At 42.4% G+C, this 14,647-nt stretch overlaps 1 protein-coding gene across 1 annotated transcript; it reads left to right on the top strand.

Moving 5' to 3' along the window:
• The first annotated feature begins 1,956 nt into the window (after positions 1–1,956).
• Positions 1,957–11,424, top strand: IL21 (interleukin 21). The gene is made up of 5 exons (XM_019741386.2): positions 1,957–2,155; positions 2,265–2,300; positions 6,832–6,987; positions 8,796–8,873; positions 8,965–11,424. Exons 1-5 carry the CDS (start codon positions 2,009–2,011, stop codon positions 8,986–8,988), a joined length of 441 nt encoding a protein of 146 aa, XP_019596945.1. The 5' UTR covers positions 1,957–2,008; the 3' UTR covers positions 8,989–11,424.
• The last annotated feature ends 3,223 nt before the right edge of the window (positions 11,425–14,647 follow it).

Consider the following 14,647-nt stretch of genomic DNA (forward strand, 5'->3'; position numbering starts at 1 on the left):
GCCAGCGTGCTGGCTGATGGACGGCAGAGAGGGCTGGGGTCTCTCAGGCGTGGGGAGGTGCCAGGGCGGGCAGAAGTGCTTCTCTCTAAGGAGTACGACAGGCTTTGGCCCCTTCCCCAAGCAGCACAGCCACAGCGTGTGTTTCGGCTGAGCAGCCTCCTGGCCGTGCTCTTCCTCCCATGATGAGTTTGGCTTCTCTGGGCGTCTGTAAGTTCTCCTCTTCACCTCGTCCATGCCCAGCACACACACCTGGGAATTTATCGTGTGCGGCTGCCTTTTAGCCCTTTACTTGGAGCGTCTATTTAAGCCTCACCACAACCGGAGGATTAGATTCCATACTTATCTTCCTTTTGCAAGATCGTACCCAGGGTCATATGTGCTGCTACTTGTCAGGGCCTGGACTTGAACTCAAGCTCTTTGATTTAGAAACTGAGCTCTTAACCCCCGTGGTGTCTTCAAGGAGACTCACATCTTTTTAGGCAGATAAGGAAGACGTACGAAGCTAAGGCAGGCAACGCTGAGGTACCAGGTGGCAACCACTAGGACCTACGCATTTCAGAGGTTCACACAGAACCCTCCCCTATAGAACTTAATGGTTAAAGGGAGGATTTCTTGATCATAGAGTAAGAAGTCTTATCTATTCTGTTAGACCAAAGCTGAGTGCTCTTGAACAGATATTCTGTGATAGAAAGATCACAGTCAACCTTCAAAGCAAATTAAACTCTAATTTATCTCGGCTACATAACATTCTTGAACAAAGTATGGCTGTAAACACGTAATGAAATAGAAAAATAAATAAAATCTAGAATCAACAGTTTCATTTGTAAGTCCTAATCGGTTGCGGCACAAAACTACCTCTGGCTAGAACATGACATTCAACTTTCTCAAACAGGTAAAGTGCAGCAGGGACGGGAGGAGCAGCGAGGGCAGGATGAGAAAACCCCTTCTGGACTTGCAGTGTTTTATGAACCTCTACCTGGTCATTTAGAACTGCTGTTTATGCCCAGAAGAAATAATATCTAATAGAAACAACTAACACTATATAAAGAGAAAAAGATATCATTTATGGGTATTTTTAATTTTGCTGTTTGAAAAAAAATTGGTTTAGATTTTTAATTCATTTCATTAAAGCATCATAAGAGAAGCTGGATATTAAAGAGTTGTTTTTTTTTTTTTTTTTTTTTTTTTTTAATAATGAAGGTCGAGTGAAATCTTGATTGGGGGAGGGGGTGAGATTAATTTCTGTTGAGTCCCCGAGAATCATTTATTGTATCTATACATCAGATTGTTAAGTAAAATGTTAGAAACCAAGATTAATGCTATTTAAAGATGCTTTGGGCAAGAGTCGGAAGCAAATTCCACTTAAAACCTTCTAACCTGATTAAGAACCTAAATTTTCTTGCTAATTTGGAAAATACCCCTGATATTTAAAATTTCCTAAAAGGTAGCTCTCCTCCTACCTTCAGGATGGAATACTGGATGATTTCAGTCAAAAGGCATAGCTATTACCATAGAAAAAGTCCTGCAAGAACGCGCTGCGGCCACTTTACTCATTATTGAAGTGCCTTATGACTGTCAGAGGGAGCAGGTAAAGTGGTAGGGGACGCACAGAGAGCGAGATCAAAGTGTTTTTGTTTACTTCTTTGAAGTCTTGTAGTACCTACTGTTTACCATGCACACTTTTTGATTCATGCTGAAAATTGGAATTCACCCATCTCTCTTTTTCCTGTCTAAGTTGCCGATGGAGCACATTTCGTTGACTCCATCGATCCCTGCCCCCACGCATTAGCACATGCACACGTATACCTCGCCAGTGGAAAAGAAAACAGAGTTACTCACATTCATCCACTTTACAAAGATTTCCAGGCTGCGATGGGAGGGCTTTACCTCTCCCTGAAGGATGAATAAATAGGTAGCTTTACTGACAAACCTATTCACAGTGCAACTGAAGTGAGAACTGAGACCCGGGCCTTGCTCTCCTGCACTTAGGAGACCCCATCCTGGCAACATGGAAAGGATAGTCCTCTGCCTCATGGTCGTCTTCTCGGGGACAGTGGCCCATAAGTCAAGCCTGCAAAGGCCAGATCGCTTCTTGATCAGAATGCGTCAACTCATAGACATTGTTGATCAGCTGAACAATTATGTGAATGACTTGGTAAGGCCATACTTGTCAGAGCAAAATTTAAGTAGTATTCTTCAATTAATATGAAAATGAGCTTTTTGACTTATAAAAATAACTCAGAACTAATTTTCTTTTGCTCTAGGACCCTGAATTTCTGCCAGCTCCAGAAGATGTAAAGGTAAGACCAGCTGAATTTATTTGTGAAGATATCTTTGATATGTTTTAAAATCCAATTAAGAAAGGTATTGACATGATTATTTAGGAATACATTTAATTTCAATGAATTTGGAGATTTAATAATTGGTAAAATAGTTCTTTCTATTTTGGTCAAATATTCATTACTTTACCAACATGCCAACCAATAAAACACTACATACCTTATAAAATATCATTTTATCTTCAAATATCTCTAAGAGTACTCCCAAGTAGTGCTGTTGAGACAGAAAAACAAAGCTAGAAAATATATCTATGCTCTGGGCAGTTTCTGAACAATGAGCAACTAATTAGATTGCCAGAGTCCCTGCGCATGAAATTCTTGAGGCTTCTTTATAAATGTGCCTAAGAAATATAGACACATACCATAAGAAGCAGAATTCACCTTTTAATAACAGAAAGAAAAAGAGACAGAGAGAGAGAGAGAGAGAGAGAGAGAGAGAGAAAGGGAGGGAGGGAGGAAGGAAGGAAGGAAGGAAGGAAGGAAGGAAGGAAGGAAGGAAGGAAAGAAAGAAAGAAAAAAAGAAAGGAAGAAAGAACAGATACAGGAACAGCCGGAGGAACGGGTGTGGACCTGTAGAAAGGCTGACCTGTAGAAAATTCCATATACCTTGGCCTCAGGGAGTCTTGTCTTTGGCCTTCGGTGAGGTCTTTTGAAAGGACCATTTTCAACAAGTCATCCCATTCTCTTAAGTCATTTAAATCCATGAGGTTCTGGGAAGAACAGGCTGCTGAGCTTTTCCTTACTAACTTTCATCTAGTCTTCAGGTTTGGTACCTTGGGGATATAAACGCAACTGGGGAAATGTTTTCACAGTCACAACCTTAACTGCATAAATTAGAGTAATTATAAAAGTGCTACCAGTAATTAGGACGCTACAAAGGGTGAGACTTATGAAGATACACTGCAAAGAAAACAATTATTGTAAATGACTGTGTGTAAAAGTGTAGAAAGTGAATGAGTCACAACTATTGCTTTTCTGTAAAACTCACTCTCCAGCTCTAAACGGAACCACTCTCATTTACTGGCCCGTTTCTAACAAGCAGCATCTAAAATGAAAGTCGCATATTCAGTTTATGGGAAAGACTTTTCCAATAAGTAAGAATATTTCTTAATTGATGTCCTAGTTATCAAAACATGCATTTTTCAGCATCTCATGCACGTTGTTTAACTGCTATGGTTAGAGTTCTTTCTGGAGTTTTCGAGCTGCAGTCCCTATCTTACAAAACAATAAGGAAGATGCCTTATTTTCTAGCTTGAGTTGATCTAGTGGGTACTTCCTTTGTAAGCTTTGCTAAAGAGAGCTATTTTTTATCTTACATCATAATGCAAGGGTTTTTGTCTCAGGGACACTGTATTCATCTGGTAACCTGACCAGGCAGTGCTGGCTGTGAGCAGTGGTGTAACTAAGGTCGTCAAAGCTGTGCTGTCAGGCAAATTCAGGAAGGGAGAAAATAGTGTAAGACCACAACAGTGTTCTAGCAAATGCTGCAGAGCCTGCCGCCAAAGGGGGCCTATAAGAGACTTCAAAAGATTAAAAAGTTTAATGGAAATACATTCATTGACGTTCTGCAGATAAACGTTGAACCTTCTCTATAAACCTAAGAAATATAGACACATATCATAAGAAGCAGAATTCACCTTTTAATAACAAGAAAGAAAGAAAGAAAGAAAGAAAGAAAGAAAGAAAGAAAGAAAGAAAGAAAGAAAGAAAGAAAGAAAGATCTAAGATCTCTGATTGGCCTCATCAGGCATCTTTCTTTCTCTTTCTAATCACATAACCAGTGGCCCCGGAGTTGTGATGATTTTGCTCCCCACCACCTGCCTCCTGAGAGTATCTGTCAGTGTCAGGAGAAATTTTTGGTTTCTACAGTTGTGTGTATGGGGATGATTTCTATTGGCATCTAGTAGGTAGAGGCCAGGGACATTATTAGACATTCTAGAATGCACAGGACAGCCCTGGCAACAAAGACATATCCAGCCCCAAATGTCAGCTGCACTGCTGCTGAGAAACCCTGATTTAAGTCTAGTTTGTGTGTGAGACAAAAGATATTTTGTCCAATTAGCAAGACTTCCCAGTGTGAATGGCCAGGGCTTTCTTTGGGGGGAAAAAAGTAAGTAGGTTAAACATAAGCTGTGAGGAGGCAAATATTTTCAAATATTCAATCGCAACAACAAAGTCTTGTGGGCCTCTTTGCCAAAGCAGCATTTGACTGTTCTCTGGCTAAAGAGAGGAGTGGTTTGTTACTCTTGCTTTTAACTCCCTGACTGCTCCCTCTGTTCTGCAAAACTCATGTAGGACAGGTAAGTCCCCATGTTTTCATGTGCTAAAGGCTGAAGGGAACAGAGCCTCACCCTTAGCGCCTGCTGTCACCACAGCACAGCACAGGAAAGCCGTGCCTGTGTTCCCAGATGGCTGCACCTGGACTGGGGGTCATCTGGTAAACCCCCGGGCGCCGGCACCTGCGGCTGCCTGGACCAAGGTCAGTCTCTCCACTGTCCTCAGCACATCCTTCCTGCAGTTAGCGGGCAGCTCCTCTGCCTCTCTGAGGCGTCCTCTGCTGTGCATGCAAAGTCAAACGCAGCGCTTCCGTGTCCTGTACACACACTGCCAGGGACAGCGCTGCTTGCAGACAGCACAGAGCAGAGCACTGTGGTCTATCGGGACAGGCAGGACGAGTGGGCTTGAGCATTGGTGCCCAGCTGCCAGTCAGAGGCTCCTGGAGAGGCTTTCCTGGGCGTAACAGCTGTCATCACCGGTCTTGACCACTCCTGGCAATATTGTCTCAAGGGAGTTTGTTAGGTAGGGCCCCTCTACTTCTTCGGAACCTAATTTTCTTTCAACACACCCATGTAAATGTTAACTCAGCAAAATGGGCCTCTGTGAGAAATGCTGGTTTCTCAGATCAGCACGGATGAAGCAGTTAGCGTTTTCAGTTTCAGCTGGAAAATTTACCTCTTTAAATATGAATATTATTTTTTCCAGTAAGTTAAGCCGGTTGTGGTCAAAAAGAAGAGAAAAGAAAAAACTTCAACAAACATGAACATGTGGTTTTCAAGGAAAAAAAAAGTGCTATAATGAAGATTCATAAATAGTTTCTATTAAATAAGCATTTTGGCAAACATATGGAAAGGATACTACCTTGCCCGAATGACAGGCAAGCTGCTGTGATAGAAGGAAACCAGATAAGCTGGTTCTCGGCTTGTGGCTGTGTATGCAAAGCGAGCCGGAGGGGGTTGTGTCTGACAGATGCTGTTATTCATCAACATTCAAATTGGGCAAGCCGATGGGTTGGAAAATGCAAAGCAGGCCAGATGCTATTTTTAGCTGATTGTCCATGAGAAGACTTAGGTCACACAGCTCTGGATGGGACAGCCCTTGGAGGACCTGAGAGAGACTGAGGTTTCTGGTTACAAGGCAGTGGCTTCCAAGCACATTAGTGAAATGAAGACATGGCAACTCTTTCAGGGGTGAGGGGAGCGAGGATAGCACCATATGCACACACCTGCTGAAAGTAAAGTGACTTGGATACACTTTCTTAGATCAGCATTAAAAGGTTTTCAACAAGTCAGTATAAATTTTGTTCTTCTAAAATGTTCCATTTCATTTTCAGTTCGATTTCTAAGATTTTGACTTATTCACTAGTCACTAGTTATTAGACTAAACCAAGAGACGCATTTTGGATCCTTGTTCTGTCCACTTCTCCTTGCTCTGAGAATTCTCTCCATTCCTTACTGTCTAAGGAAAGGTCTTTCGTCCCATTGGCTGGGAGGAAATTCTGTTCCTTGACTGCTTGATTCAGGCAGAAGCCTACCTTACCTGACCTAAGAGTGTGACTAGCATTTTAGAAAAGTCACGTGTGGTCCACGGCAGGGGTATTGAATCTTGCATGAGGACGATGCCATCAGAGGTAGGCACTCACTTCCTTTCCCCAAGGGGAAGGCTTTAACTCATTTACTTCATTTGTGGGCTCCACACATATGGATGCAGCCAGCATTCAGTAGCAACAAGACACGATGCCAGGTGTACAGGAGAAGCTGCTGCTGTCAGCTACCTCCATGGGCATCGTAGAGGGAAGCAAACAACAAATGAAAAAGATTCTTAATCAGGCTACAGCACATGGCACTCCAAGCTGCCACCAGTCACAGTGCAACTTTTAGAGCCTCCTAATTCAGAAAATGTGTCCTAAAACCGAGCTAGCTCTCCCTTACAACACACGCAGGTCCTGCCCACCTCCCAGACCCCAGAATGGCGTTAGGAATACAGAACTGTGGGAAGCGAGGCTTCTTCCTCCTGTTCTCTCTCCTAGCACAGGGGGAGCCTCCTCTCCCGCCCGATGGTGAAGTAAGTAGAACACGAGGTCATTCCTTACTTGTCTGCTGACATGAATGTTACCAAAGACACTGTCGTAGAAATAGAAAAAGAGGATTGGGAAGGTCATCTTTACTTTCTGAGTAACTCCTGTTAACATGTGTACAAATTATTTCTCTTTCAGAGACACTGTGAACGGTCGGCTTTTTCATGCTTTCAGAAGGTCCAACTAAAGTCAGCAAATGCAGGAGACAATGAGAAGAAAATCAACGTATTAACTAAACAGTTGATGAGGAAACTACCTCCCACAAATGCAGAGAGAAGACAGAAACAGAGACTAGTAAGATTGTCATTTGTTGTCTGCTTTATTTGTACTGATTAACTATATCTAACACACACACACACACACACACACACACACACACACACACACACACACACTCACTCTGAGGCCAGAGCCTCAGTGCCTTTCCTTCAGTTACACCTTATATACAGTGTTGTTTTGAGACACGACGTCATCTTTTCTAAGTCCACACACTTGAAAGTGCTCAGAAACCCAACTGGAATTTGCTAATAGTCCCTGACACCTGGAATAAGTGAATGCAGCTTCCCACGGTGAGGGAGTCAGTGGGTAGGGAATCCACTGTGACTTAGGACTTCAAAACATTCTCCTCTCATTATATAGCTGGTGTTCTTATTCACAGAAGCTAGATCCTAGTTTTCCCACAAGAGATGGCACAGCCTATAAGAGACCAAGACAAACCTCAAACTTCACCTTCCTCCCGTAGAGAGCATGACTGTCCTGGGCATTTGCAGCGCCAGTGCCATATTTAAATAGGTAGACCCCATTATTTGGCTGGGGAATTTCAATAATCTCTAGTTTGGGGGGCCCTGACAGCATCTTTTATATCTCTTCTTTTGCCAACTTGGGAGCAAGGCTGATACGCTCAGTGCTGACACAAGCATTAATCAAAAGCATTGGATAAACACAAGATGAATTACTCTAAAATGTTTTTCTCAGTTTTCTCTCCTCCAAGGAATTTACATGTGATTCAAATAAAATCTTAATGACACTGTCAAAGTTATTTTAATTTCTTGGCCCAGTTGCAATGTGAAAAGTGTTCCTTTCGAACTTCCCTCAGAAAGGAAGGAGCTGAGCACGCCTTCAAAACCCAATGCCAGAGACTCATGAAACGGTAGGGTGAGCACTGGGCTTAAACATCCAGTTAGGCACCTTCATTTGATAGATGGGACAGTAAGACCAAAGAGGGTAAGTGACCTAGCTCAAGCCCCACAAAGAGGAAAAACCAGAATGAGGACTAGGACTTACACCTCCGACCTCTCAGTCTGGCATTAGAGATGCTAAACACCAAGCAATGGCCTGGGTCTGCTCTCTCAACAAGAATAAGGGTAAAGAACCAAGCAATTGTTTTGAAAAAGAAATAGAAGCAGGGAGGCAACACACATATGAAAAATTGTTCACTCTCCCTATAATCTAATAAATGGAAATTAAAACAAGGAAATCCTATCTTTTTCCAATTAAACATTTGAATACCCAATAACGGTAAGAATACTCTGTGACTAGACATAAAGCTTTTTAAAAATGTACATCAAAAGCCTTAATATTTTTTATCCCTTTCATTTAGTGATTTTACAATTAGAAGTTTATCAAATCAAATAAATAAAAATGTATATGAAAAATTATTCAGAGATGTTCTTTGAAGCACTATATAAAACAGTGAGAAGTTAGAAGCAATCTATGCATCCCAAAATAGTAATATATCAATCCTATGTTGGAATACAAAGTAACCATTGTGTATCATATTATTGGAGAATATTTAACATGTAGGAAATGCTTGTGATATGTTAAGTGTAAAAAAAAAAGTCAAAATTACCAACTAGTGTAAATAACATAAATGCAAAGAAAAAAAATTACTGGGAGGATATATGAAAACATTGCAGTGGCTATCTCTGAGAATGGGATTACAAGTGATTTTTCCTATTGCTATGTTCTGAACAATTTTATGCAGTTTTCAAAGTTTTTGAGTGAACATGATTTATGTCTGTAACTGGGAAAACAAATTTTAAGTGAACATTTATTCAATAGGAAAATATTTTAAAGAATGTTACTTTTTCATTGATTTCTAGACATGCCCTTCATGCGATTCTTACGAGAAAAAACCACCCAAAGAATTCCTAGAAAGACTGAAATCACTCATCCAAAAGGTATCTAACTTAAATTACCTTTGATTTTCTACCTCATCTTGATCCCGATCGCATCCTGTGTTAGGTTACTCACGGTATGCTATTTCCGCAGATGATTCATCAGCACCTCTCCTAGAACTCACGGAATCCGAAGGTTCCTGAGGACCTCACGGGGAGCTGGACACTAGCGCACACACTCTAACGCAGCCTGAGGCCCACTCCTGGGTATTCCTTATGGAGGAATATGATACATTAGCGATGGGGGAAAACTCGGATAAGTGTTCAAAGGCAGGATGATTTCCCCACAACTTACCATGCGATGCTTCAGTCTAATCCACGTGCTGTGTTTGGTCAACTTGAAAAAACTTTCTACTAAATCAGAGTCTGATTTCCTATGTTATGGATTTCTATGACTTCTAAAGTTTTTACTTTATTTCACTGACCAACTATGACATTTTTTTTGGTTGAGGGGAAACTTACAATTTTTAGCCAAAAACACAGTTTGGGAATTTATTGATCTTATATTAACCTTGATCTTGATTACCACAGAATGAGGTCTCTGATAATCATAACTTTAAAAAGTTATATGCCTTCATTCAAGCTGGAAAATATAGAAGCATAGGGTCAAAATGGAAAGTTGAAGGTCTTCATTCTTTTAAGGAAAATGAAAATTGAGTGTTTAAAAATGTGTATCTGAAGAGTTTACTTTTTATCTCAGAATGTCCGACATATAAGTATATAATTTATTTATGTATAGCTTTACAAGATGGCTACAAAAAAAATCTTACCTCTTTATTGGGATTTATCAAATATAGTATAGCCCCCTGATAAGCTAATACTTTATGCTTATGGAAATGGCAATTAAAATCTATACAGGGTCATCCAATAGGTAGGTGTCTTCTGGAACTAAACAGAGTTTTTAACAAATCTTGCAGCTCTCTTCTCAAATCATTATAACAATTGTATGGGAGTGAGCTAATAACTCCAAATGCCTGTTTCCTTCTTTCTTCCTTTCTTTTCTTTCTTTCTTTCTTTTAAATGACACACAATTTGTGTTTGCATGCTTGGCATAAGACAAATGCAGTCACGTAAAGAAAATCGAAATCAGGAGACAAATAGAAAGGCCAGGGCTCCTGTCCTAATAGAAAAGAGACTTTTGCATCACCAAGCTGACCTTCCACCTGTGGGTAGGAAAAACAGACCCCCTGCTAGGCCATTTCACATCAATTCCAGCATTTCTTTAAACATGAAGTTAAAAACGCTAGAAAAATAATATTTTCACTAGGACATTATAAGCTATTGGAGAGTCTCTTATTGTTAAATGGCTGCGAGTGTGTAACAGGACGTTGTACGGGAAGTGCTTTAAGCTCTGAGAAGAAAAATTATCCACTTAGAAATATTTTAACAATAAGTACAGACTAATTTATAATTCCAAAAGATGTGTGAGGAATCAACCATGTCATCAAATTTCAATGAAATGTTTTCTCAACAGAAACAGGTATTCTGTTTGACATTTTTAAATGTTGTTACAAAGGAATCATGTAAATATGTGCCTAAGGATGACGCGGTGGGTGCAAAGCCTGAGTGTCCCATGGGCCAGGCTGGGGCCTTAAAGAGAAAAGCAGGCACCACATGGTCTTGGGAAAGGTGGAGCCTTTATTTTTTGTTTCCGGCTTTCTGGTTGTTCACTTCTTTGACACTGTGATTTTTATATTTAAAGTAATATATTTATTTTGGTGTGTTTACTGTTAAAAATCTCTGTTCTAATCCTTTTGACCAGAGACTGTACCTTAAAAGTAAAAATAACTGAGCAGGGTGTTGGCTAGGAGCCTTCACAAAGCCAAGGTTGAAGAGTGGGGTAACGATCCTAGCAGGCTCCAGAACCCCGAGAGAAGCAAGGCGGAAGAGGTGCGACCTGAACAGCTCCACCTGTCCGGCTGTGTCCAACACGTAGCCAGCACCCCCAGAGCAATACAAGGCTAAGCCAGAAGCTCTGCTATTCACCCACGGACAGTGACACAGGAGACCTGAAATCGTGCCAGCCGTGTCACTTGCTTCATTTTGGGGGTTTTCATTTCCTTCTCTGTAGAACGAGGGTGTTGAAAGTCTAGGCTGCCTTTTTTTTTTTAGAGCTTTATGTGTCTATGACTTGCTCAAGTTCTGGAGACTCTGACAGGAACGTCTGCCCATACTTCTGAGTAAAACTCCCTACTGAATCTGACATTTAGTTGTTCAACATTATTTCAAAAGCATTTGTAGCAACACTCACTGTAGGAATGAAGGAAATGTTCAAAAAAAAGAGGGAGAAAGAGAGAAAGGAAGAAAGAAAACACAGCCACAGGTCATGGGAGTTCAGGGAAATGAGTCATGATTTCTACTGTTTTAGCTAGAAGTGTCTTCTTTAGGCACTTGTATAAATTGTAGCATTATTATTCTATATTATTGCTCTGTTGTATTTACATTTGCATCTGAGAATTTAGTTTTAATATGAAATATGTACTTTATAACTTAATGATTATTTATTATATATTTGGTTTTAAATGTTCATGTTCATGGCTTCTTATTTAAGACCTGATCACATTAAATATTACCCAGTCAGTACAACTGTCTTTTGTGATTCCCTGGAAACCTAAATTCAACATTCTTAGCAGAAAATAAAAGATCATCCTTAGTTTTTGGGAGCATATACTTTGTATTTGCACATGGTAAAGACGATCTTCTTTCCTTACATACTTTCACTGAAATGGAACTTCCCACTTCCTGTGCCTGCGTCTAGGATCCCATGACCTTTGCAGCCCTCCCAATTGTTTGGCAGGCCCAGGAGGAATTGAAGATGTCCTTCCTAACGCTGGCTACATGTGCACTGCTGTGCACACCTCTCCCTGCTTTGAAGTTCATCCTGTCTCCTTGTCTGTCCCCTTACTTCTTATTGATGAGCGACATCTCCTGAACACTCCTCCACATGCACTGAGGACTCACGTACATCCTGGCCTTGGATCCATCTTCCGCCTCTGTGACGTCAGTACCCATGAGAAGGATTGCACCCACACGATAGCTTCCCAGAACCCTGACTGCCTCAGTTCCAAACACCTGCATCTTTTACTCCATCCTTGGCCCACTCCCACGGCTAGGAGCCAGACTTTGTCACCTGGAACCATTCTCTGCCTGAAATCCTTACATATAGAAAGCCATCGCCAGCTAGTGTCTTAGTTCTCAAACTACCCTACACCTATTCCATCAGTCCTGAGACCTCATCGCAACAGCCAGCAGAACTTGGGCCTTCCCCATTCTCTCAGTTTACTGGTTCCTGTCCTTCCCCCATGGAGCCTGGGCCCCTGATCAACCCCTTGAACCGCAGACCCAGCAGCACACACAATCGCATTCCTCTCAAAAACCTGCCTACGAACTCCCCTCCTCACTGTTTCATCTTGGTCCCCAGATCCGGCTTCAGACACTGGCTCTGGCCCTTCCCCTTTGAGGACCATTTCAGACTCCCCTGTCTGGCTTACTACAGTCACTCTCTGCTCTAAACACTCATGTGCTTTCGACTTCTGCCTCCATCTACTTCAGTCCACAGGTTAGTCCGGCATGACCGCACCGCACGTGGAGGAGAGATTTGGGCGTCCACCGTGAAGCTCGTTCAAAGAGTCATCTACACCTGCGTCTACACTCCCTCACTTCCTACCCACTTACCAAGCTGCTGTAATCTGGTTTCTACCCAACCCACACCCTACTACAGCATCATTAAAACTGCCCTCTCTCTGCTCAGTAAAAACCTACAAATGACCCAACTCACAACGTGTCCAAGTCCGTATCTTGGTCTTGTCATGGCTTCTGCCACCTTTGATCACTCCCTCTGTCTTCGCTCTGACTGGGAGACTACGCTTCCTCCTGGTTCGTCTCACCTCTCTGGCCACAATGCTCAGTGTCAGCTGTCGGTTTGCTTTCCTGTGTCCTCCCCTTGGAAGTTAATGTTCCTGAGGATTCTCTTTTTGGCCATCTTTTCACTTTAAACCTTTCCACTCAGCAGGCGAATGAGTTTCTGGTGTTTTAAATACCCTTCTACATGTTGGTGAGTCTGAAATCGATAAAGGCTGGACCTCTCTGCTAATTCCCAGGCGCAACACCCAACTTCTCCTTGGAGATTTCCATTGTTATCCCCCCCCCCCCAAGTCCTTCACTGCAACACGTAACATGGACCTCTCCCCCCCACCCTCCCTCCATCACACACACGTACTTCCACGACCATCTCTGTTGTCCAGTGTTCCTAACCTTCATCAATGGCACGACCTCCCCCAGCCTCTCAGACTCTACCTTCTCGCTCATACACTATTACAATTGGTTACCGGGCCTTGCAATTTTTATCTCTTAAACCATCCTTTCTCTTCTCCTCCCTCTGCCATCACCTTAATGTAGGCTCTCAGCAATGCTCACAATAACTTTTGACTGGATTTCTAGCCTTCTGTATTCTCCTCTTTCCAATCTATCTCCGAGTGGCCACCGGAGAGAGATTTTATAAAACCCAACTCTGATCACAACTTGCCCTTATTAAAGCCCTTCACTCTCCCTTGGAATAAAGCCTAGGCCCAACGCAGGGCATGCATCATCTGTCCCGCTCAGCTCTCAGCCTGTCTTCACCTTGCACTTCACATGTGAGCTACTCCCATCCACTTCTACTTTCCTGGACACAGCATGATGTTTCACTCCTCTGCCTCTGTACTTGCAGTGACCTCTTCCTGCAGTATCACTCCTCTACCCACTCCTTAATGTGCAGGAAAACCCTCATGCATCTGTCAATTTAACTTAGTCGTCACTTCTTCTAGAAGGATTTCCATCCCCATCTTTCCCAATGTGACAGTGTTAATCTCCCCACTTTCAGAACTGAAGCTTACTTTGATTGTTAGACTAAATGCTCTGTATACAAATGTATTGATCTATATGTCTGTTTCCCTTTCTAAAATGTCAGCCCCTTGGCAGAAGGAACCGCCTTTTGCTAGCACAGTGCCTCATATACAGCAGATAACTACAGAAGAAAACAAATGTTACACAATTGAAGTAAACACACAATATACAATCACGCATTGAAATTTTCCTTGGCAGCTCTCTTTCTCTTATGCATTGAATCCAGTTATCACCAAAGCCAGTGATAATTGCCAACTGTTTTAAAAATAACAGTAGACTCCAACTACGTGTCAGTATCTCCCGCTTCCACTTTGAGGTCACCGGTCTTTCACTCAGATGATCGTGACACCTTCCTCAGTAGTTTTCCTGTTTTCATCCTCATCTCTCCCCCAAATCTATTTGCAACAAAGCAGGCTGATGATCCTTTAAACACTAATCAGAACATGTCCCTCTCAGCTCAAAACCTCCCAATGGCTCCTTTCTCATTCAGAGTAAAGCATGAGTCCTACAAGGGCTGCCTGGTGGCATCTCCTCTACCCCTCACCTCTGCAGCCTCGTTTTCACTCTTTTTTCTCACTCCAGCCACACTGTCGCTCCTCCCTTTCTCCAGCACTCCGGGACACTCCCACTGCGGCAGCCACGTTTCCCTCCCTTCCATTTGGAATGCTCCCCTGCCAGCTGTGCATGAGGTCCCACCCTCACCCCTCATCCTCAGGCTGAACTGTCGTCTTCTCTAACGGCTCTTCTCTGATGGCCACTGTCTTTTCAATTGCAACCCCCGTCCCAAACACTCCTGCTTTATTTATCGCCAGAGCACTTACCACCCTGGACATACATACTGTGGTAATTTATGTGTTTATGGCCTCGGCCCCCCACTGGGATGTGAGCTCAAT

Source organism: Rhinolophus sinicus, linkage group LG07 (genome assembly GCF_036562045.2).
Source record: "Rhinolophus sinicus isolate RSC01 linkage group LG07, ASM3656204v1, whole genome shotgun sequence".
NCBI classification, from domain to species: Eukaryota; Metazoa; Chordata; class Mammalia; order Chiroptera; family Rhinolophidae; genus Rhinolophus; species Rhinolophus sinicus.